The 23,880-nt window shown below is 34.5% G+C and overlaps 4 protein-coding genes across 13 annotated transcripts in view; 2 read left to right on the forward strand and 2 right to left on the reverse strand.

Moving 5' to 3' along the window:
* The window catches only part of LOC105229445 (rho GTPase-activating protein 21), a 122,256-nt gene extending 115,301 nt beyond the window's left edge, over nucleotides 1-6,955 (forward strand). For 3 of the 5 annotated variants that reach the window (XM_049456296.1, XM_049456298.1, XM_049456297.1), the window contains 4 exons: nucleotides 21-563; nucleotides 689-961; nucleotides 1,382-1,724; nucleotides 1,830-6,955. In XM_049456296.1, the coding sequence (XP_049312253.1) occupies nucleotides 21-563; nucleotides 689-961; nucleotides 1,382-1,724; nucleotides 1,830-3,091 (2,421 nt within the window). In that variant the 3' untranslated portion in view covers nucleotides 3,092-6,955. Of the gene's footprint in view, nucleotides 1-20; nucleotides 564-688; nucleotides 1,725-1,829 lie in introns of all 5 variants that reach the window. The other 2 variants (XM_049456294.1, XM_049456295.1) reach the window with 1 other exon arrangement.
* A 2,504-nt stretch (nucleotides 6,956-9,459) lies between these two features.
* LOC105229461 (glutathione S-transferase theta-1) lies at nucleotides 9,460-14,248 on the reverse strand. Of its 5 annotated transcripts, none has more exons than XM_049455015.1 (5): nucleotides 14,188-14,248; nucleotides 12,032-12,172; nucleotides 10,429-10,534; nucleotides 9,834-10,150; nucleotides 9,460-9,702 (listed from the first exon to the last, which is right to left on the reverse strand). In XM_049455015.1, exons 1-5 carry the CDS (start codon nucleotides 14,231-14,233, stop codon nucleotides 9,557-9,559), a joined length of 756 nt encoding a protein of 251 aa, XP_049310972.1. In that variant the 5' UTR covers nucleotides 14,234-14,248; the 3' UTR covers nucleotides 9,460-9,556. The 5 variants fall into 5 exon arrangements, with proteins under 5 accessions (XP_049310972.1, XP_049310973.1, XP_049310976.1 ...); XM_049455016.1 differs by lacking the exon at nucleotides 14,188-14,248 and adding an exon at nucleotides 12,296-12,430; XM_049455019.1 differs by lacking the exon at nucleotides 14,188-14,248 and adding an exon at nucleotides 12,316-12,398.
* Nucleotides 14,249-14,624: 376 nt separating this feature from the next.
* On the reverse strand, nucleotides 14,625-16,345 carry LOC105229466 (replication factor C subunit 5). Its single transcript, XM_011209785.4, has 6 exons — nucleotides 16,199-16,345; nucleotides 16,079-16,143; nucleotides 15,557-16,007; nucleotides 15,162-15,376; nucleotides 15,011-15,088; nucleotides 14,625-14,945 (listed from the first exon to the last, which is right to left on the reverse strand). Exons 1-6 carry the CDS (start codon nucleotides 16,234-16,236, stop codon nucleotides 14,794-14,796), a joined length of 999 nt encoding a protein of 332 aa, XP_011208087.2. The 5' UTR covers nucleotides 16,237-16,345; the 3' UTR covers nucleotides 14,625-14,793.
* A 3,040-nt stretch (nucleotides 16,346-19,385) lies between these two features.
* Nucleotides 19,386-23,880, forward strand: part of LOC105234190 (proton channel OtopLc) — a 113,284-nt gene continuing 108,789 nt past the window's right edge. Inside the window, exon 1 of one of the 2 annotated variants that reach the window (XM_049454389.1) lies at nucleotides 19,386-19,628. The gene's annotated coding sequence lies outside the window, so the exon portion shown is untranslated. The remainder of the gene's footprint in view (nucleotides 19,629-23,880) is intronic. The other variant, XM_049454388.1, reaches the window with a different exon arrangement.

Raw genomic sequence — 23,880 nt, forward strand, 5'->3', positions numbered from 1 at the left:
CCACGTCTTTCAACTTGCAGTCCAAGAACAACGAATATGTGCCGCTGTTAGTGGATGTTTGTACAAATATTGTTGAGACGAAGGGTCTCGGTATCGTTGGTATCTACCGTATACCCGGCAATAAGGCTGCCATATCAGAGCTATCGGAACAGGTGAATAAATCGGACTTTTCATGGGATCGCTGCAACACAGACGTCAGGTGGGAGGACGTGAATGTGGTTTCGAGTCTGCTAAAGCAATACATACGCAATCTGCCCGATGCTTTGCTACCATGTTCCTTCTATATAAATTTCATTGAAGCCGATAAGAAGACGGGTTTGGAACGTATAAAAGAGCTTAAAGAGTTGCTTAACACGTTGCCGCGTTACTCCTATGAGACGTTGAAACATTTGATACGACATCTCAGTCGTGTGAGCAAAAATTGTGAAGTGAATTTGATGGAACCGAAGAATTTGGCGATTATTTTCGGACCGTCGATTATACGCACACCAAACGATACGTTGGAGATCGCTGTGAAGGATATGAAACATCAGTGCCGCATAGTTGAGTTGCTCGTGACGCAGGTGAGTAACATGGAAAAATAATCTTAGTTTGTTGGAAAAAAGTTTAGATCTCAGAACTACGATTTCATTACATTAGAAATTTAAAAACTGTTTGATTACGTAATAATTTTAAATACTATTCGCAGTATGACTACTTTTTCGAGAATGGTCCCTTGCCCGATCTGGCTGACATTACAGGCAACACGCCCATTGCGTCCACCTCCAGCTGCGCTTCCGGTGCGCTACACACCCAAGAGGATCAGACAAATATGTTACTGCACAATGTATCGAAAATCGAACGACTAACCGAGTCGTCGTCCACAACACGCACATCCCGTTTCATTCCACAACTGCGGCGGCGTACACATAGTAAGCGTGGCGCTGCCAGCTCGGATACTTACTCGGGCGAAAGTGTGTTGGTAAGCGAAATACAAAATCTGAATCAGAGTCACAATGCATATATGAGTTCGAATAACAAAAATAAAAACAAACATAAACGCAAATCATTGCAATCATCCATCAACCTCAATCAAACCATTACTAAACTCATTTCCGCACCACACAACATGCACAACGCCCTACTCAAGTACAACATAACCAGCACCAATTCCAACACCACCAACAACAACACTACTACACAATCCACACCCAATATATGCGTGGCAGCAGCCACAGCGTCCACTAAGCCTTTAAAGCAATGCGCAACGGCCAGTCGCCAACAGCAGCTGCAGCAGCCGCCACTGCAGCAAATGCAAAAGCAGCAGCTGCAGCAGCAGCGGCGCCGCAAAGCCGTGCCCACAATTTATGATATTGGGCTAACATTGCGTGTACAATTTCAGTCATTGGATTCCACCAAATCCGCTACCACAGCGATGACCACAAGCAGCAGCTCCACCAATGCCACCACGGCGTCGTCGAGTAGCGGTAGTGGCGGCAGCAGCAGCGTTACATCCACAACGCAAAAGACGAAAAAGGAGCGTAACTTCCTGATCAATCATAGCGGTGGCGGGTTTGTGCGTCTGCACCATCGGAAGGCCAGTCTGGATGAGAAGGACTCGGGCAGCTGTAGCGGCTCGGGCAGTGGCAGCGGCGGTAGCATGAGCAAAGAGCAGCAACGCAGCAGTGTCGATATATCGGTGCTGCTCACCGATGATGAGTCGAGCAATAGTCGCAGCGATACCGGTAAGTACGCGCAAGGATGTGTTAAATTGTTGTAGATTCTATTTTTTTCTTATAAAGTTAACACGGTTTGACAAATAATTGAATAATTTTTGTGCCTTCACATAGGTTCCATGTCACTGACCACCATCACCGACACGCTAGACTCGAAATTGCGGAACTTGCGTAGCGGCTCCGAATCGAATGATGAGAATGGCTCACCCGAGTTCCGGAAAAATCGACGACACACGCTTGGCCAGCCACTGCATTTGCATTCTGAAAACATTCCCTATGCCGATGAATCGCCTGAGCGTCATTTTCATTCCTGCCCCTTGGATGCGCCGAATGTGCTGATGCTAAGTCGATCCTGCACCGCCACCAACACCATCGCCTCGGCGAAAGCGAATGAGAGCAAAGAGCAGCGTGTCGCAGCGGTTCTATCCGCGTACAAAAACAACAAACTACAACATTCGGCTACCGTGCCCATTAATCCCGGTTCGACAACAACGATTGTGGGCAGCGGCAGTACACCATCGACGGCGGCATCAACGCCAACTGCTATATTAACGGTAAAAACGACAAATACACAAGGCGGTATAGGCGCCAATGTTGGCGGTACCGGTAGCGGTGGCAACTTGGCGCGTAATTCCTATTTGGGGCGTGGCACACGCTTTAACAAACAAGTGTATGAGCAACAATGTTGCTCGGACGATGACTCAGAGGGTTCGACGACGAGCGATCCGAAAGATTCACTCATCATAGCATCGCCGCCATTTTTTCTAGATCGTTACAATAAAAAGCGACGCGATCATCGACTCTTTCGCTCCGCTTCGTTCAATTGCCGCAACTATTCATCATCGTCGGGTCGACACAGCAGCAGCGGTGGCCATCACAACACCGGCGGCTCGGCATCAGCATTGACTAAGGATGAAAAGACTGATATGAACCTAACGAAGAAGCGACAGATACAAAACAAACAGAATCGTTCCATAAAACGGCGACACACCGTAGGCGGACCGCACGACTATGTCGGACCCAATGGTTGTCCGCCAGCGAATACCAACAATTGCAATCATCATCACACCTGTAAGGTCACAGCGGGTGCGGGCGGCACTACAACCACCACTACAACTGTGTTGCGACGCATTCCTATACCAAGTGCGAACGGCAATATCAGCAACAACAACAACAATATCAATGCAAATCTAACGCAAGACGGCAACAATGGCAATGGTGGCGGTGGCAGCGGCAACGGCGGCGGTAACGGTGGCAATGGCGTGGGCGGCGACAATGCCGGCAGCGCAACAGTGGCCATGGCGAGCGGCGCGGGTGGCGAGCACGTGCTGGAAGTGGGCATACGCATCAAGAATATCAACAGAAGTCGGTATTAGACTCGCAGAAATGCGTGTAAAGAGTAAACTGTAACGTGAAGTCGTAAAGTCGAACAGTGCAGTTAGCGGCGCAGCGCAATTGCAAAAGCAGTTGCAAGCAAAAGATAAAAACAAGAAAAAACACCAATTAGTTATTAAGTTCACAAATACAAAAAAGTCAGCAGCGTTCATTTAAATGTGTGTGTAAAAAATAAGCATTCTAGTATTAGCAAGAAAAAAGTTATAATTAAAAAAAAGCAAAAAAGAAAAAGCGCAAAACAACAATGAAGAAAGTGCTGAGGATATTTATGCTGTGTGTCGCGTGTATAGAGTATTGCTTAAGAAATTCCTGCATGCATCCAGTATATTAGAGATAGGATTTAGAACCACTACCTACTCGAAAGCACAGAGTTTGAAGAGTGAAAAGGTAAACTTTGTAAAATTGTAATTTTGTATTTTTTTTTTTGGTTATTTTTGAATTTTGTAGAGTAGTCTGTTGAAATTTAGTAAATTTATGTAAATTAAATATTTGTTAGCATGGTTTTTATTATTGAATTGAAGTAGTCTAGTGTAGCATTTGAAATTTTTTGTAAAACTAATTGAGATTATTAATTAAGGGTAGTTTATAAAAATTTGCAGGATTTTTGTATTATTTCAAATTTATTTGATTTTTTAATCGAAACCTCACTGCGGTAGTTTGGAGTGTTCAAAATAACAGCTGAAGTAAAATCATAACTAAAAGTGCATTATTGCAAATTTTCGACTTGAGAAAAATTAATATTTATATTTTATAATTACAAATATTTCGAAAAAGTCAAAATTTTAATGGAAATTTAACATGTTGTCTAAAAATTATCCCCAATTATTTTCGAAAAATCCAATTTTGAGCTAAAATTAAACTATAAAGCTAGAAATTTTCCCTATATACATACACCCTTCTCGCCATTACAGCATAAATATCCTTAATGCGAAAAAATTAAAATTTATTAAACAAATACATATAAATATATATAATAAATGTAAACGCACTTAAGAAGATACAACACCTCCCAACGCCTACACACAAGCCAAGCAACTTTAGTGGTAAAATTACAAATTAAAAAAACCAAAAAATAATACAAAAAATATTTATTTATAGTAATATAAATAAGACATTAAAATTGCATGAAAGGATGAAGATGGAAAAGGTTTTTTTTGGACCGAAATTGTAATGTGACAAAACGATTTTTTTGCTTTCTACAAAGTTTAGTTTTTGAAATTTTTTTTCGAAAAAAATAGTTTTTGAAAAATTTAGTTTTTGAAAATTTTAATTTTTGAAAATTTTTGTTTTTGAAAAATTTTGTTTTTGAAAAATTTTAGTTTTTTAAAAATTTAGTCTTTGAAAATTTTAATTTTTGAAAATAAAATTTTTGAAACTTTTAGTTTTTGACAATTTTAGTTTAAAAATTTTAATTTTAAAAAATTTTGTTTTTGAAATTCTTAATTTTTTGAAAAATTTAGTTTTTGAAAAATTTTAGTTTTTGAAAATTTTATTTTTTGAAAAATTTAGGTTTTGAAACATTTTCGTTTTTGAAAAATATAGTTTTAAAAAAATTAGGCCTTGAAAAATTTTATTTTTAAAATTTTTAATTTTTGAAAAATAATACCAGATAGTAACTTGTTATGGATTAGTTTCTAAAGTTCTAACAGCTATTAGCTATCAGCAAGAAGAGGAATGCGAAATTGACAACTTGCTCTCCTAAAAGGGCGAAATAACGAAAAATTAAAGAAACGGAAAACTAACAGAAATTGGCAAGAAAATATCAAAATCTTGTTTTTATTAATCTTAATTGGATTTTCCCAATTCCAAACTATTAAAATGCATAGAATCAAAACAAATGCGTCGAACATGTGTTTAACAGCTGTTTCTTAATATGACAGCAGCTAATTTCTGTAAGCATAAATTGTACCAGGTTGTTATAGATACAGAATTCTGTCGAGTTGACAGTCCTTGATTGAATAAAAAACCCGGTCCGTTTGCGGGAATTGTACCAAGTAGTTATCTCTGCCTCTTACTCTCTCAACTTGTGCTGTCTTCTGCTAGGTTCGTCGTTTTTTTGTTTTTTTGCTTTTGCTTTTCCAGCAGAATCACTATCACTCAATATTATCGTTGTAGGTTACTTAAATTTCCCATTATACACTCTTACTTACTACGATGTTAAATTACTGTTAGGTTCTAAAGATAAAATCGACTTTTTTGAGATACTTTCCGACATAAACATTTTTATTTCCGATTTTAATGCCCTAAAAAAATGAAAAGCAAGTGCCCTTTGTCATATTTTTCTTCTACATTCGTTTTCCGTTTTTGTCACATTACAGTTAAATTCCATAAGAAACAAAATAATGTAGACACCAGCTATGTAAAACCCAACAAATATACATACATATACATATATATTTTATGATATATTTTCTTGCAACCCAAAACAAAAAAAAAAACAACAAAGTTCGTCTGACTGGCTAACGGGTGATAAAGTTGAAAACGTAGCAAAAACGATCGAAAAGCCGCGATTTATTGTTAAATATATTGTTTTTCTAATTTCCGGTGTTATTGAATTAAGTTTTATGATTTTTGCGCATTTATTTTGACTTGTGCTGTTGTATTGTTTAATAAGTTTTCAATTAAAAAACATTGTTTTTAACTAAATTGATTAAAAAGCATTTTGTACATGATAAATAAATTAAAAAAAAAAATTAAAATTAGCTTTCGCACACACACACACACATTAAGTACGGAGAGTAAAAAGCAAAACTTGCGCAATTTGTAAATTTGTAGGTTATGCTCGACGTTAAACGCTTATTTTTATATCGAGATTTTTTAATGATTTGTAAATGTACAGCGCACGGCATGGTAAAAATGAGTTTTTGAAGTAAAAAATTTGTTGGTATTTGCTAGGATAAAAGTTATTATGATTTCAAAAGTAAAAAGTGCGGCATACATACATACACACTTGTTTGTTTGTATGCGGCTAAAATTATTGAAATGAATTAATTTAAATTATACATACATCTAGAATAAAACAAAAAACAACTATTTAATTGTTTTTATATATTATTATTATTATTATTATTAATTAATAATTATTATTATTTACGAACCCACGCTCCCCTGTACGTATGTATGTATGTGTATATGCATGTAACATAATTACTATTTATTCGATAATAATTATGTTTGTATTAAACTATTTGCATTGTATTTGTAATTATACATAAATGATTATTTTGATGATGATTGATTTGATTAAAATGCGATTAATTTTAATTTCTGTTATTTGCTTATAAATAATTACTTAAGTTATACATATATTTACAAGCCAAAATTATGTTTGGTCAAAACAAAAAAAAATATACAGCTAATTATATACATATATGTATATATTGAAATATTTGTTGTTTAAATTATTATATTCGCTGATTTTTGAGGTTAGCTATGGTAGGTTAGCAAGCGGTATGCGGTAAGCGGCAGTTGTGCGCGTTAGTGTTAGTATTTGAAATGTGAATTGAAATGTAATTGAAGAGAATTTATTTGCGAACATTTTGTGCCCCCATTTTTGGAAAGTTTGTATCGAAATGGCGTTACAAGCGCTGCAAGTGACACAGTAGAAATTGTATGTAGCTCGATATACCTATAATATATACAAAAAAACACACACACGTACACACAGAAATTATATATGTATTTTATAAAAAGTATGTACATATATATACATGCATATATAAATATATATATATATACCATATATATATTTACCTACCTATTTACCTATAAATGTATGGATTTATTTTGTGTAATTACTTATACATATACAATTAAATGAAATGAAATAAAAGCGATAAACAAAAATATTAAATGAACCCACACGAAAGATTTTCCAACAAAATAACTGTAAAGAGTTGACAAAAAAAAATCATGAATTAAAATGCAAAAAGCAGTGAATTCGCAATTGAAGTAGTTTACATGAAGCAAGCCTGAAGGAAGTCTCACATACACACAAACATACACACACACGCATCAATATTATCAAGAGTAAATAAACAGAAATTACAAATTTAGAAATGAAACAATTGAAAAGTATTTTTCTTTAATATGTAATGTGAATATTATATGATGGGTGACTTGGTTTTGAGTTTTGCTGTGGTCTAAGGATATGAGAGAACTTTATAGGTTGTTGTAATGATGCAGATGCAGTTTTACAATATGGAGGAATACACATATGTACTTAATAACGGCGGTTGCTGAATGGAACGCGTTTCTCTATAAACCAGCGAAAACTTCAAATATGGGCTCTGCGGTATCCGGGCCTGGATATCTCGAGAAAAGTTGACTTGGAGGAAAGCGTATGTTGTTTTAGTTGCCTGCCTATCTTATTTCTCAAAGAAAAATCTCTGCGGTATCCACACCTTAAATCCGTAATAATATTCACTTGGAGGAAAGTGGAATTTTTCTTTGTTGGCTATCTTATTTTTAAAAAATAATTTCCGATTTTTTTTCTCAAGGAAAAGTTAAAAATAAAATTTTATAAAAAAATAATATGTCACAAAATTTAATTTAATATCAATAATTTATCAACTTTATTTATTAAAAAATATATATTTTTTTATTTTTTTTTTTAATTTTTAAGATTAATTAACAAATAATTAAAACAGAAGTTTATACATTTTTATATTTTAATGCCATTTTTTTATTTTATTAATGAACTTTTAGTTATCTTTTTTTGTTTCACTATAATTTTTATTTATTCTTATATTACATTTATTTTGTGTACGATTACTCGAATAATGCATTAAAAAAACTAACGTGGTACCATTAATTTTTTATTTTTTTTTGCTGTAACCCCGAAAAATGTTGATTAGTATAATTATAATTTTTTAATTAGTATAATTATAGTTTTTTAATTATAAACTTTTTGGTTTTGATCCTGAAAATCTTAACTAAAAATAATTTTCAAAACTCTAATTTCAAATATCCGAATTGAAAAATTAAAAAAAAAGTATTTAATCCTGAAAAATTCAATTCCAAACATTGTATTGAAAAATTAAAAAATTATCAAATGCTAAATTTAAAAATTAGAAAAAAAATAATAATTTCAAATACCGAATTGAAAAATTACAAAAAAATTTCAATTCCAGGCATCGCACTGAAAAATTAAAAAAAAAAAACTGAATTCACATTTTTGCATAAATACTTTTCTAGAGCAGTGTCGGCAAACTTATGCCTTCAAACCACATATTTTTTGTTTTGGAAGTTTTAATACCAAACTTTTTCAAAAATTAAGTTTTCATGTTAAGAACCAGGTTTTCAAAATTTATGTATAATTTTGAGATTAAAAATTTTACTTTTGTTTAAATTTGTATAATTCAAAAATTTACAAGTCTTTAATTAATTAAGTATTATAAATGTCATTCTTGTAGTTTTATTTAATTTTGATTTTGATAATTTGGTTGTTATTATCTTTAATATTATTTTTTTTTAATTTTTTTTTGTAAATTTAATTTAAAAATTAATTAATATTTTGGTAATTAATTTAAATTTGATTTATTACATACATTTTTTTTATATTTATTTTTTGTTTATTTTATTTTCATTAATTAAATTTTTTTAATCAAGTTTTTTTAAATTTTATTTTTATTAATTTGTTTGTTATTATCTTTAAATGTTTTGAATTTATGTTCTGTGATGTCCTTAATTAGATAGTAAATAATTTGTTTGTTATCGTAAATTAAATTTTTTTATTATTTTGAATAAATAATTTTTTTTTTGTAATCTCAAATTAAATATTTAGTCAAAATTTGGTTTTATTTAATTTTGTTTTATTACATAAATAAATTTGTTTTATTTTTATCAATTTTATTTAATTTGCTTTTTTTAATTTTTATTATTTTGTTAATTTTTATTATTTTGCTTTATATTATTTTTCAGTAAAATATTTTTTTGTAATCTTAAATTAAATTTTAATTATCATTTACTTAATTTTTAATTAAAATTTAATTTAATAATTTTTTGTTTAAATTTTAGTTATTATTTACTTAAATTTTAATGAAAATTTAATTTAATATTACAAAAAAAATATTTGATTGAAAAATAATGTTAAACGAAATAATTAAAATTTGTATTTAATTTTGATTTATTACATAAAAAAATTTATTTTACTTTTATTAATTTAATTTTTAATATTATAATTTAATTTTTTTTTATTTTTATTTTTTAGTTTTTTTATTTCGTTTTTAAATTTTATTACTATTAATTTGTCTATAAGCATTTTGAAATGTGTTGTTGTTACGTATTTTTTTTTATTCCCGTACTTAACAATATATTTTCCGCTATCTCAATTTTTTAGATTAACAAGTTATCATAATTATAAAATATATTTTTATTTTCTGTTTTATTTTATTACATTTTATTTTCTTTAACAAAAAGTCACAAAACAACGTCGCTTTCACTCTTTATAGCTTCGCATGTGGCGCAGTTCCACTGATTTTGTACACATACTGGTGAGCATTATCATAGTGTGGATTGCAGCCGGCGCGCACGCGCTTTAACCATGCCTTAATTTTCGGATATTTTATGCGCACATCGTAGTCTGCCAAACCTGCAGTGAAAAAGGTAAGAATTGAAATTATAAAATTATATTATTTAAGCATTTTTAGTTCAGTCTTCAAAGCTTAAATTATTATATATTTTTCGGCTTTGAACAATAATCAAAATGTCTCGACTACTCACGTATCTGTTCTATTTCACACGCGGCAAAAATATCCGCTGCCGTCAAACGCTGTCCGGTTAGGAAATCTGTTTTTTGCAGCCACACATTTTCGACAATATCCAAATTGGCCTCCATATGTTGTGTCAGGTGCTGAATTTTCTCATTTGACGGCCGTACACCGGTCAGCAGTGGATCCATCCATATCGTGCGAAAGAATAGGGAGCAGGTCACACGCAAAGTGATGTGGTGCCATTCGAGAAACTCATCGACGCGCGCCTGCTCCACGAAATATTTCGGGTATAAATGTTCGGGTATTTTGCCCTTTGCGCTGAGGTATCTGCAAATCGAAAATGTTTTAGTGTTGCAACAGAATAGAAGAGGGAGGTTCCTTAGAGGATTTCTACAAATAGTTTCAAGTTTAGTAGAATTTTAAAAAAGAATTTGGGACAATGGAAACTCTGTAGCTTTGTGGCAAAACAAATCACACATTTTTAAGTCTCTTCGCTTATGTATCTGACATAATTTTCGGTATTTTATGCTATTGCTCATATTTATGTACAAATTTGTTCTACTAGAAATATAAAATTTGGTTTGGTTTGATAATTTTCTCCTCACCTGAGTATAGCAATACTTTCGGCTAATTTATAGCCATCGTCGATAATGCAGGGTACACGTTGGAAACGATTTATATTTTCCTTAAACTCTTCAGTCAAGTGCTCACCTGTGCAAGGAGAGGAAACAAAATGTATATTTGAAAAGTGATAGGGGGTCGAGAAATATTAAAAAACAAGGAAGGAAAAAAGTAAGGAAGGGCTATGCTCGGGTGTAACTTAACATTTTATAATCTTGCAATTTTCAAAGATCAAATACAGTGAAATTGCTTCAGGTGCTGGCAAAAGTTGATATTGAGTATGAACTTTAGTATCGGCTCGATTCTATGTATTTTTGCCAATCTTCTTCTTCTTTACTGGCGTAGACACCGCTTACGCGATTATAGCCGAGTCAACAACAGCGTGCCAGTCGTTTCTTCTCTTCGCTAATGCCAATACCACATACTAATAACAAGCCACGTACTAAAAAATGTTTCTTGGGTTTCATAAAGTACCTCACATACTATAGTATGGGCTAAAGTCAGTCGGAAGTTCGAAAAAATGTGATTTCACCAAAAAGTGGGCTATTTGATAGTATTTGATTTGCTCCCACAGCTTCATACCATCTCGGTTAAAAATTTTATGAATCTGGCGCATTTAGATATTGATTTATCGTACTTTTAGTAGTTTTTAACCGTTATATAGGGAGTGGACGGGGTTATATTTCAATTTCATCCATTGTCAGAGTGTCAATAGGGGTGCTAAAGGGATTTATCGTTAGCGAATTTGGTTATTGTAGCTTCAATGGTTTAGGAGATTTTTTCTTTAGACTTAATAGAGGGTGGGGCCACGCCCGCTTTACCAAAGTTTTTACTTCGATCCTCTCTGTCAAATTACAGTTCGGTATCTTACTTTAGTTCTTAGTATGCCTTTTACATGCTTTCGATTAATGTCGTTTTGTGGGTGTGGCAGTGGTTCGATACGCCTATCTATGAACTCCGCCTTACCTTTTTACCAAGGAACGCATATACATACGAAGTTTCAGCTAGATATCTAAATTTTTACTCAAGTTACAGTTTGCACGGACGGACAGACGGAAGAATAGTTACTCTGATTTCAACTCGTCTCGTCATCGTGATCATATATACATCTATACAACACTATGGTACCTACAGGCTATCTCGCCCAGTTTTTGGTGATACGTACAACCGTTAGGTGAGCAAAAGTATTATACTCTGTAGCAACGTGGTGCAAGAGACAAATAAAAATAAAAGTGTCCATGTGTGAACCGGAACTTAGTGTTAACGATATCTAATTTGATAAGATTATTTTGAGAATGAAACCCTGTAAGGCCCAGTGTTGACTTCATATTGATCATTTAGTGGATTTCTGTCAATATTACTCTATCGACGACGTTAGGTTCATCTTGCATCTCCTAATGTACATAAAATAAAATTTTGTCAATATATAATTTTGGGCATGAATTCTTAAGCGAAGAACGTTAAATCAAAGTGCCTTTGATAAGTATTGATAAAGAGATGGATTTTAGCACACTGAACTCAACATAACTAAGTCCAAGCACAGCGCCCACTTCCATTACGAATGAGGTCAGCTCACTGTCCACTTACCTTTGCGCAGGGCGACCGGACAATCTTGATATTGCACATTGCTTATCTTGAATATGATATAGAGCGCACGCGACGGCTGCGACATTAAATCATAGTAGAAGCGCAGTGACATTTTCACCTTTGGACCACAACTATCTGACACTAAAAGGCAAACGAAAAAGCATACAAGCAAATACTTATTAATGCATTTATTTGTTGGTTTCAATTGCACATTCAATAAATTACTACACTCTATGCGTAAGGCGTAGCACGAGTCGTACGCACTTTACAAAAACAAAGATTACACTTTACAAGCTCCCACGTTGTATGCGCTTCTTCATGCTAGCAAACTCTTTGCCGTTCCGCGATCAACTGCCTTTCATTGCAAAATTTTCTACTTATGTGTCTAGCAATGGGGGCTCCATTGGCTATGACTGCTCTCTTCAGCTCACTTGCGCTCATTTGCTCATTTTTTGCAATCGAATGTGAATATTTAATTATTTTATTTTTATCAGTTTTTTGTTTACATTTTTTTTAATGAGAGAAAAAACGCGCTTCGCTGTTGGGCGTTGGGACAAAGTGCGTTGAAAATATATATTTGAATATATACATATGTGTGTATGTTGCTATTTAAATATTTGTTGTTAAGTGTAGCAATGATCCACTGGTATTGCATTTTATCAGCGCAACTAGTAACTAATAACTGGACGTAATGAAGTAAAAAAATTAATTATTGTTATCTAGTAATGATTACATTAGGCTGATAGTGCACTTTACATACCGTTATGGTAGTTACATTTGTATGTGTATTGCCAGTCACCCACCTTAAATTCGTGAAAGTTTTCTTTAAAATGTTTAATTCCCTTATAAAGTTTTATCCAGTTGCAAAAATTGCATATTTCGTGATTTTTTTCGAAGAGTTTTTTTTTTTTTTTAAATAAATAAATATTAAATTAATATTTAATAAATATTTTGAACAATTTGGGTTCCCTTAATCACGTAGCTGATCTCCCGGAGGACCCCCCAAAAAATCTTTTTGACAGTGAGAAAAAATTTTCTAAAAAAATTATCTTAAATTCAAAAATCAAAAAAAAATAAAAAAAAAAAAAAAAATTAATATAACAATAGACGAATACAGGTAATGGACCCAAGGAGTAGTCATAATTTTTGTTTTCACATAATGGTGACTACCAAAAACAAAAAAATTAAAAAATTATTTCCAAAAATCTCATGCCTTATAGCATTACCTGACTATGATTATTTCACCTACTTAATATTTCGTAGTAACAGATAAAAAAAAGAGTTTTGAATCGTTTCGGGAGGCGTGTTTTTGATTTCTCTGAGAAAATTTACACTAGTGATGTATAATTTTTATACACCAAAATATAGAGATTTCGAGGAAGAAAAATATTATAGATTTTTTTCAAGCAGATATTTTAGTCTGGAGAATTTTCTATTGAAAATTAAGGGTTTTTCCAATATTAAATTGACAGTACAGTAAGAAAAAAATATTTTAAAAATAAAATAATTACAGCGTGCTTAGAACAAAAACAGCTTCATGGACCCCAAATTTCGCAAAAGGAAAAATTTCTTTTTAAAAGATAAAAATAAAAAGCCAAAAACTGACTTTTTTAATTTTTGGCACAAATTTTAAGGTTATGTGAAGAATGTGTTAAAACAGAAGCGGTAGAATATTTCCTTACCTACAGCTTTGCTATATAACTTTCCATTTGAGTAGCAGTTTTGCTGGAAATCAAGATAAACTGTTTTAAAGCCTTAAAAATTTAACCACTCGCTCCCTTTCCGCTTACCGACGAACGCTCGTAAGTTATTATTCCTTTCATTATTGCTATATTATCTACCGTTTCTAATGGGTTTTAAACTACTATGATTTTTTCACTTGTTACCATTTTCGAAGACTCCTATTTGTAATTTTCTGTATTCCGAATAAACAATTTTTGTTTTCCCAAAATATTTTTTTATTGATCTGGCGTAATCCGTAATCTTAACACTGCGATTCAATGTTTTTTTTTTATAATTTTCACACATTTTTCTTCCTTAACACTACACTGTTAACCCCATTTTTTTTGTCAAGATTAGTATTCTTTAAATACAAACATATGTATATTCATACATGATTGAAATTATTGATAAATTTTAATTAATTTATTTCTTACATGCCCTTGAGTCGGAGTGAAACCATTTGCACAACCAATTCAACATGATATATATGTATATCAATCTGAATATAAATCACATATATCTCGACTTCTTCCTTTTTAGCTTTAAAAGGCCCATTTTCGCATATTTTTTCCAAATTTATTATTTTTTTGCTTTAATATAACTTTTTACACCCGTTCGGGCATTTGTGTTGCTTCCAGAATTATTTCAAAACAATAAAATTCGATAGCAGGAAACAACTGATATTTATAGCCTAGCAGATTTGCAAAAAAACTAGGTTAAAAAAATAGTTTATCAGCATTGACTAGCAGCTGAGTGAAGCTGATAACAGTAAGAGTAAAAGAAGCTCTCAGTTCTGTTAAAAAATCTATAATTGTTTGGCAGATGTTGTTATTGTTGTAGTCGATACATTTACAAAAAAAGTAAGAGCATATGTTTTATCTTCAAAGTTTAGCTAGCTTTGACGATGCTTAAGGTTTATTTCGTTGATAGTACTAATTTGCAAAAAATACCAAAAAGTTGACATTTTTTTAATATAAAAATAATTTAGAAAAATATATCCATCTTCGAGACACTACGACTATAGCGATACATTATTGTATTCAACTCTCTAGCGAGACCATGTCGCGACAGATAAAGAAAGCTGCAATCAATGCAGTTGTTTGTGGACCCTCAGTGCAGCCTTTTGCAAGACGTTCCTCGATACTGGCCATTTTAATCACTAGCTTATTCATTACGCCTGGTGGTAATTCCACTGCAAAAAATAATAATAAGAATTGATCAATAATTGTTGTATTTCGCAATGTTATTACAACTTACAGCGCATAACAAACAAATGCAATTCTGTAAGAATATCACTCAAAGCGAGACCGCGTACAGACTTTATGCGTTGAATTTCTAAAAAGAAAACAATAAAATAAATTTAATGTTTAAACAAGCGTAAATAAATAAATAAATGAAATCCACAAACCATCATAAGCTTCCTCGAAGCCCTCTGTGGACAGTAACGTTTGTAACGTACGCTCTATATCACTACGTAGTGGATGACCAACACAAGTGTATACATTGTCCACATTAACGACATCGAATGCCATTGAAGTACTTTGTAGCACATTGAGTACCTTCCGCATATCACCTTTTGAGAGGGTCATTAGAGCTTTCTTGCCATCTTCAGTGACATTTAACCTATAAAGATATATAACTATTTGTAACATATGCCAATCACATTTTGAAAATAAGAATCGTGCAAGTGTATAATATGAAACACGAATATCGAATTCTTCGTGGCAGCTACTACATAACCACATTTATAACTGTTCATACTTGCTGTACCACATAATTTTTTTCATTCAATTAATAACTCACTTTTCCTCTCCAATAATCTTATCCAATCGTGGTAATATTTGCTCGGGCGAAAGCGGCGCAAAACGGAAACGCGTGCAACGTGACTGTAGCGCTGGTATAATTTTACTTAAGTAGTTACAAATGACGCAGAAGCGCACATTTTCCGTATACTTCTCAATGATGCGACGCAATGCATTTTGCGCATCATTCGTCATAGCATCCGCCTCATCCAATATGATTAACTTAAAGGAGCCGCTGAAAATGGTGCGTGTTGAGGCAAAATTTAAAATTTGTCCGCGCACAATACCTATGCCACGATCATCTGAGGCATTCAACTCTAACACCATGGATTTGAATTGCGTTGGACTGTAGAGTTGTTTGGCACAGGCCAGAATGGTGCTCGTTTTACCGGTACCAGGTGGGCCATAGAAGAGCAAATGTGGCAACTGTTTCTGTTCAATGAAGCGATTGACTGTAGATAGTAATAAAAATAATAAGATGTATGAAAATACTTTTTAGAAATAAGGTAGTTGTTATGTTTACTTGTAGATATTATTTCCTCATGCGATATTAAGTCGTCCAATTTTGATGGCCGGTATTTTTCTACCCTGTACGAAAGTACAATTTTAATTATCGTTTTTGTGTTAAAATAATAACACTTACCATGGCATTCGACATTGTTTTTCAACTTCCTCGCTCATTTTTGTGTATTTTATGGAAACAATAAATATAATTGGACTTGAATGCAAATTGGCGCCGGTAACTGTCAAAAACTCAAACACAAACAGCTGTTTTTAGCGTGTCAATGTTTTTGTTATTGTAGTAACTAGGGTTGCATGTGTAGTTTGATGTTGCCATACTTAAGCTAATGTTTCATTTTCAAATTATTTTCATTTTTCAAATAAAAATTAAATTAAGAAAAATTTATATAATAAAATATCTGATGTATTGGAATTTAAATAAAGGAACAATTATGTTGACAAATCAATGACCAAAAAAATTTTTAACAAGTTTATTATTATTATTTTTTATAAAAAAAGTAATCATCAGGAAAACGTTCTATTATTGTTAAAATTCCGATTTTTAGAATCACGTGAGTTATATACCTTATATAATAACTTTTGTGGTCTCACAGTTATAATTTTTCGACAAAATTTAAATCTTGACTAATTCTTCTCCTTCGTGAATTACAACAAAAATACGAATACTTTTTTGAAGCCACCACTTTGTCAAAAATCGTAATTTTAAGTAGGTCTATTCAGATAATCATAAACAAAAAAATCTTCTCACCGCATAGCACCTTTTTTCGAATTTGTCCTAGAGATCGGCTACGGAATCAAAGAATTCTTAAGTTTTTTCTAAATGAATTGCCGATTATAAAAGTACATGACATTAGTCGAGCTCCCTTCCAGACCTTTCCAGCCCAAGCTACTGCAACTTGTACAGGGAGGCCGACCGTTCATCGGTAAACCATCTCCAACTCAACCAACTCTCGCACCAGGAGGTGGCCTGGGGTTTCTCTTGACCACCTTCATGCAAGCCGTTGATATAGCCGCCGCGACCCGCTTCTTCTCCTGTTGTTGTTGTGGCAGAAATCTTTCTAGTTGGCAGTCCTTGGCTGGATAAAAACCTGGTCCGTTCCGGTACGTTAATCGATTTTGCTGAACCAGTGCTGTTCCCAGGCGTGTTTCTGTTTTTTTTTACTCATGTTTTTTGGGTCTCTTTAGAGCCGCTGTCCAACTTACGTAATATAGTAGCATTTAATAGTCCTAAGGTTATCACCGTTAAGAGTTCAAGTCAGGGGTTGACGCACGCGACCAACGCAAAGACGGAGCGTTTGCAACCACACCTACCATATTTACTTAATGATGACGGGAGAGGAACGTACTCTGAAATCTGCTAAGTTTAAACGGAACTGAGGCAGTCTCGGTATTAACCAGCCAGTCACTCCCACATACGCAGGGTTCAAACCAAGTCCGAAAAAATAGCATCACTCCTGAATTCAAGTCCGAGTCCAATCAGTGGTCAAGGTCCTTTAAGGATTTCCATAAGCCGCGAAGACCGCAGGTTCTTAAACATTAGCTAGAATGGTCAGCGCGAAGCCGACCTAACTTTCATTAAAATATAACCCCTTGATCGAGTTTCATTAAAGCTTTTTGGTGACAATCAAAAAAGATTCTATGCAAGAAAAGTATTATAAAAATATTTATGCGAAAAATATTTGAAAACATACCGTTTCTCCTCTATTCTCTATCTTTGAACTATCAAAATTTAATCATTTATAGACTTATCTACACATCCTCTCTTCTAATATGTATTTGTCAAATGTAAATAATTTCGATAATAATGGCTTTTTCACTAACGGTATATCATATTTACTCACATACTCGTATAATGCAGCTGCAGCTAAGCTCCCACACTCCTTCCCGAGCACGCATTGCTTTTCTAAAGCGATCAACACCTACTTTTCGAGCATTGAAAGCACACAAAGAGATGCTAGCCGCTCAAAGCGTGCAGACCGGAAGTAGACGCCATTCAGTTTATCAAAAGCAAGACTGTCACACGCTGCGTGCATACATATTTGCATATGTACATATGTATATAATGAAGCTGAACTGCAGCAGCATTCAAATGCGTGTACTCGCATACAAAAATACATACATACATACATATGCACATGCATGCCTACCTTGATATGCGTATATGTGTAAGCTAACACGCAATTAATTTGGCGTCACTTATATACACACATACACATATACGCGTACAGCCAACAGCATCACTGTCAACCCACCTGTCACTATGGATAGCTGCACTGCCAGCTGGGGTTGCGCCTGCTTACCCGTGAGCTTGAAATGAGCCTCAACTCACAGTCAAAAACAGCATGACACGCTATCCACACACATACTTACATACATGTATGTATATTTATAAATATGTATATATGTATGCGTATCATCTCTGCATGCGAATAAACGCAAAAATAAACAAACAATCCACAAGCCTTTTCCCAAACACCACAGTGCCACCCTCGCCCCTGGCGCACGCTTTCGTGTCCGAGTGGGCGCGTTTTCATTCATTGCCTACACCGTGGCCGCTTACAGCCTCCTCGTAGTGCCGATTGCGTTCGTCAACGCGCGTTCGGCAAAAAATCTCCCAAAGGAAAGGAAAGGAAAATAAAATATAACAAAATGCCAACAAAAGCGGGGCAGTGGCCGCGGGGGTGGAGTGCAAAAATAATAACAAACAAACAAAACAGAAATTCCAATGGTGTCACCAGCGGCTCGATGCCATTAACCGCCCTAGTGTGCTATACATAATATAAAGGCAAACACATACATACATACACATACATATATACAACTGAGTGCATGTGTACTTGTACTTCCAGGAGCTGTATATACTTATTAGATATATATGTATATGTGTGCCGAGCGTGTGGTGTGCGTGCAGCTCATCGGCCGCTTCCGTTTCCTTCCAGTGCGTTTGTGTTTGAGTGTGTGTCTGTGTTTGTTTTGTTGTTGTTGTGCGCCCGCCTGGAAGCGGCGCGGGAAATCCAATACACACACCACTGTTTTTCCGGTGCTTCCAATCGGCTGCTGTTGATGGATACTACACTTTGCTGTTGTTGTTGTTGTTGGACGCGCGCAAATCTGCTTGACTTGACTTGACTCGACCAACGACTCAACGTCTGTTTGTGTGTTTCTTTGTTGCGAAGCATTGCGGCGGCCGATACAACTCGGGTGCCGACGACGACGACGATGTTGTTGGCAACGACAACGACGACGACGATGACTGTGACGACGACACAGCTCATGCAGCAGTGCTGAGCGGCTGGAGCGCTTCAGCAGCTATTGTCATTCCATAGTTGAGTGTTGTCGCAGCAGGATCGCAGTTTCCTTGCACGCGCCACGATTTTTTTGTGCTCGCTTTTTGTGATTTATTGTGTTACACACATTGTAAAGGATACATGAGAACGCAGTTGGGCTCGGAAAGCAAATAATTTTTGGAACTAAAAAATAAGCAGACAGAAATAGAAAATTTTCAGCGTTTCTTTGCGGTGCTAAGCCACAGCTGTTTGGGTATGAAAAATGTACCGTTATTTGTGTCGTTAATTGTTATCCGTAATGGTCGTGTGTAAAAAGTGAAAATCAGTTATGTACGTATATATTGTATATCTAATTTTGTGTGTACTCTAAGCCTATGAATAGTGCATAAAAAAACTATATCCGTTTCCGGTTTGTAAAAGTCTTCAATTCCATCGAATCGAGTAGTAAATATTTTTTTTTTATAAAAAAGTGCGTTTGTGCAAAAATTTCAGTGTATACTCACTCGTTAGTTAGGGCAGTGGCGAAAAGCGAGCGTGCGAGCATATATAGCAACAAAAAGCAACGAGTATTTATGTGTTTGTGTGTGTGTGTGCGCTTACTACAATATTTAGTGCAGTTGTTGTTGTTGTACTTGTAGTGGAAAAGCGAAAACTACGCAAAAACGGACTGCAGAAAGTTGAAAGTGATAGAAGAAAACAAAAACAAGCAAAAGTGAGAATTTGTTACAACTACAACAACAACAACTACAAAACATAAATAGCTCTGACAAAAAACAACAAAAATTCATATATACAACAACAAAAACAACAGCAACAACAATATCATGCATTTACAACACACCATAATCCCCAAATCATTTAAATAAACCCAGCAACAACAATGTTAGGCAACAACAGAGCCGCTTTTTAGCCCACTTCGTCAGCGGCAGGAAAAGTGTTATCCTTTGACAAACAATCTCACAGTTAGCCACACAGTTATCGTCGATTTTTTCGCAGTCAGCCTCCTTTTGTATTCTACACTACAATTAACGACGAACCGAACGAAACTATTGTACAACTACAACGCTTCGTCGGTTTCACATTCGCATTTGCAATAGCAGCAAAGTTGCATTCCACTAACAACAACACATACACACATTCCCATGCTGACATAGTACATAGCCAGGCTCCACGTAACTACTACCGCCTCTTGCTATTATCTACTTAGCCCCCCTCATGCTCCGATTCGGCAACGACTTTCGCCTCGTTGTGTACGTTTGTTTGTGGTTCGCTGCGAGTCAAGTGGTTATTATGTATTATGGCTTACACTATCCCTTTCGTTGGCTTTCAAATCGAACAATGCCTGGCCGCCCAATATCATCTCATCCCCCTCCCTCCACCGAACTTGAAACTGCCCCTATGCATAGTGGTGTGTACCTAGTGGTTGCCTGATACTGCTCCTCTTCTCTGTGTTGGCAGTGATTATGATTTACTCTATGCAAGCGTATGCACAGCTGAGTGCGTCCGTCTTTACTCGAAACACTTTCTCGCATTGCATGCGCAATGAAAACGCCCATAAATTCATCATACATAGTTGGATCGGCAAAACTATTTCTTCAACGTGGATGGTTCTTTCTAGTGTTCACAATTTGTTGGGATGTCCGAAAATGCTCAAGATGTTGGAGAGTTGAGACAGTGATAAGGATTAATGTCATTTATATGTCGATATAAGCCGCCTCTATATGGATTCTCTGCATTTTAACTAGTTGGACTTGTTATCACTACTTATCACATTGGGATCTAACTTAGCAAATAATCCGGTTATCAAAAGTTTCCTTAGTAAGAAGAGATGAGAGGTGATTTGAAACAATCCTAGACAAAGTAAGGATGCAATAAAACACTACCCTCATCTCGGACGTGAAGTCTTCCCAAATATTTCATAAATTTAATAAATTTGCTTTAAAAATGCCGGTTCAATACAAAAAGTTTGACAAAATTTTTCGAATGTCCACTACTTAAGGTATCGTAAGATTCTTGATTCAATTCTCACGCTATATCATCATGCTCCTGAATAGTGTTTGGTCTTAAATGTGAATAAGGAACTTAGTGGGAAAAACCTTTCCAACAAAGAAGAGTACGATTCAATTCCATTTCTATACTGAACCCGGGATTAAGGCCCTTACCTCCATGTTTCCTAATACAGATCACATTGCCCCAATAGCAGCTATCAATATATGTGACCTGGTCTACGAAAAGGGAGCTAACGTGCGAAAACTAGTTTTTTTGGAAACAGCTGTTAAAAACAAACAACTCTCATCTTCCATCCGAATCAACTAAAAAGTGAAAATTGATTTTTTGACACCTAAGCCCCCTTTCCGTAGACCAGGTCACATATTGGAATTAATCAATGTGTTGAGGCTATGTGAGTCGTTGGAAGGATGCAAATCTCGCCTATTATTTAAACTTGGTATACTAAAATTGCTAAAGCTCTTATCTCTTAGTTTTTTTGGTTAGCAGTATGTGTGGTTAAGTAACAAATGAAGAGGTGTTAGGAACATAATTTTAAACCTTCGGTGGATTATTTGTATGTCGGTTCCGGTTGGATGTTTCAACAAGTTAACAATCCAAAACACAAAGTGCAACTTTTTTAGGACTGATCTATTTCGTTTTCTGTGTAAAGTTTTCAAATGACTAATGTTCGTACATCTTTCTCACTAGAGACCTTTTGCTCATTTCTTTTTAATTTTCTTGAATCTAACTGTTGAAATTGGAAATTTGATTCTGTTTTTAGAGTTACTATATTCCTTTCCAATATAGGATTGCCCTTTCTGAGGTTTGTCGAGTTTTTAACCTTAAAAATCTCTGCTCTAGTTCCTTATATCAGAGAATAATTAGGCTTTTCCAAATTTTTTAGTAATTAGAGCAAGCTTGCCCACTGGTTCAGTATCTTCTTTAACATTTTTTAAGATCTTGTTGCTTTAAATGTTATCTAAATTGTTGGACTGATATTCGTAGTATTATCTCAAGCCATACTTTTTGCTGTCAATGGGTAGTTATTTTAACATCTTATGCTATTAGATATTTTTATTTTTGCTATTTGCTCATCACTGTTTGAAGGAATATCTTCTTCATCTCCGCTACTGTGAGGCAACCTTAATAGGCCGATAGATATAATGAGATGTACGACCTATCCATTCAGACTCATACAAGTGTTCCATAAATTCATGTATAATTTTATGATAATCTCACAATTGAATATATAGCAAGAAAGAACCATACGGAGGAACCCAGTGTTTTTTTCTATGCACTAATAAGTTCGATCTACAATCTTTGAATCGGTCAATGAAACCATTTTTATAAAAGCCATTTATTTGATGCGATGATTATGAATCTGAATAAAGGAAAAGTCCTAGCTTTCTGAGATCCACCAAACTATTCGAGTTTGACCTGTCTTAGAAGAGGTAGATACAGATTACGATCTGCGTTTTAACCTTCATCGAAATATGAGTCCTTTACAAATCGTAAAAATTTGCCACCGAGATGGTATCACAAGTCTTTATAGGGACCGGGGTAAAAATTGGACCATGGGCGTGGCAACGCCCACTTTGTGGTGAAATCCCATATCTTGGGACTCGACCGACCGATTTCGATAAAATTTAGTACGTGACATTCTTTTCCTATTTCTATATAACGCTGTGAAAATAAGCGAAATCGGACAATAACCACGCTTACTTCCATATAGCACAGTTTTAAATTCCACTTGATTATTTCAGCTTCCAGTATATAAATCAAGAAGCAATTAGTATACGGGATAAAACTTTGCACGAGTAATGTCTTTGGTGTGTGCCACTTTATGACCAAAAATTGTTTGAATTAAATAAAGCCCCTAGGTACAGAATATTTATAACCCGATACTATAGGTACTTATGATCGAAAATGTCAGTCAGTGTGTGATATATATATTACTGAAATTAAAGGATAATCCTTCTCTTACAATGGTTTGTCTGTATTTCAAAATTGGGTTGTATCGAACTAATACTTCTCTTAGCCCCCATAAACTTAATATAGAGATTTTCGAACTTCCGGGTGACTTTGTAACGCATATATCGGCCAACATGTGAGTTATCCCAATGAAAATAAGAGATCGTGTTTTACTCAGTTACAGTGTACCTTTGTGTCTAAAATAGTTAAATTTGAGCAAAAACTAGGCCTAACCCCTATATAACTAATATGAGGATTTTCGAACATCCGACAGACTTTACTATATGATTGGTTTTACATCTTAAAGTATTTCCGTGGTTTTGATTCTTGAAAGTTGCAAGAATAAAATATTTTCGGTTGCACCCGAAATTAGGTCTTCCTTACTTGTTAACCATTTTTTTTTTCAATATTTTCATTAATTTTGACTATGAGTAATTCCACTGAGCTCCTAAAGTCTTAAGTACAATTTCCTTTATCACACATTACGTTGCTTAGTCTGTTTATTAAGAGAAGAACTGTAAAGATTTATGACAGCATTAGCAATGAAATTCTTATT

This window comes from Bactrocera dorsalis, chromosome 4 (assembly GCF_023373825.1).
Source record: "Bactrocera dorsalis isolate Fly_Bdor chromosome 4, ASM2337382v1, whole genome shotgun sequence".
Classification (NCBI taxonomy): Eukaryota; Metazoa; Arthropoda; class Insecta; order Diptera; family Tephritidae; genus Bactrocera; species Bactrocera dorsalis.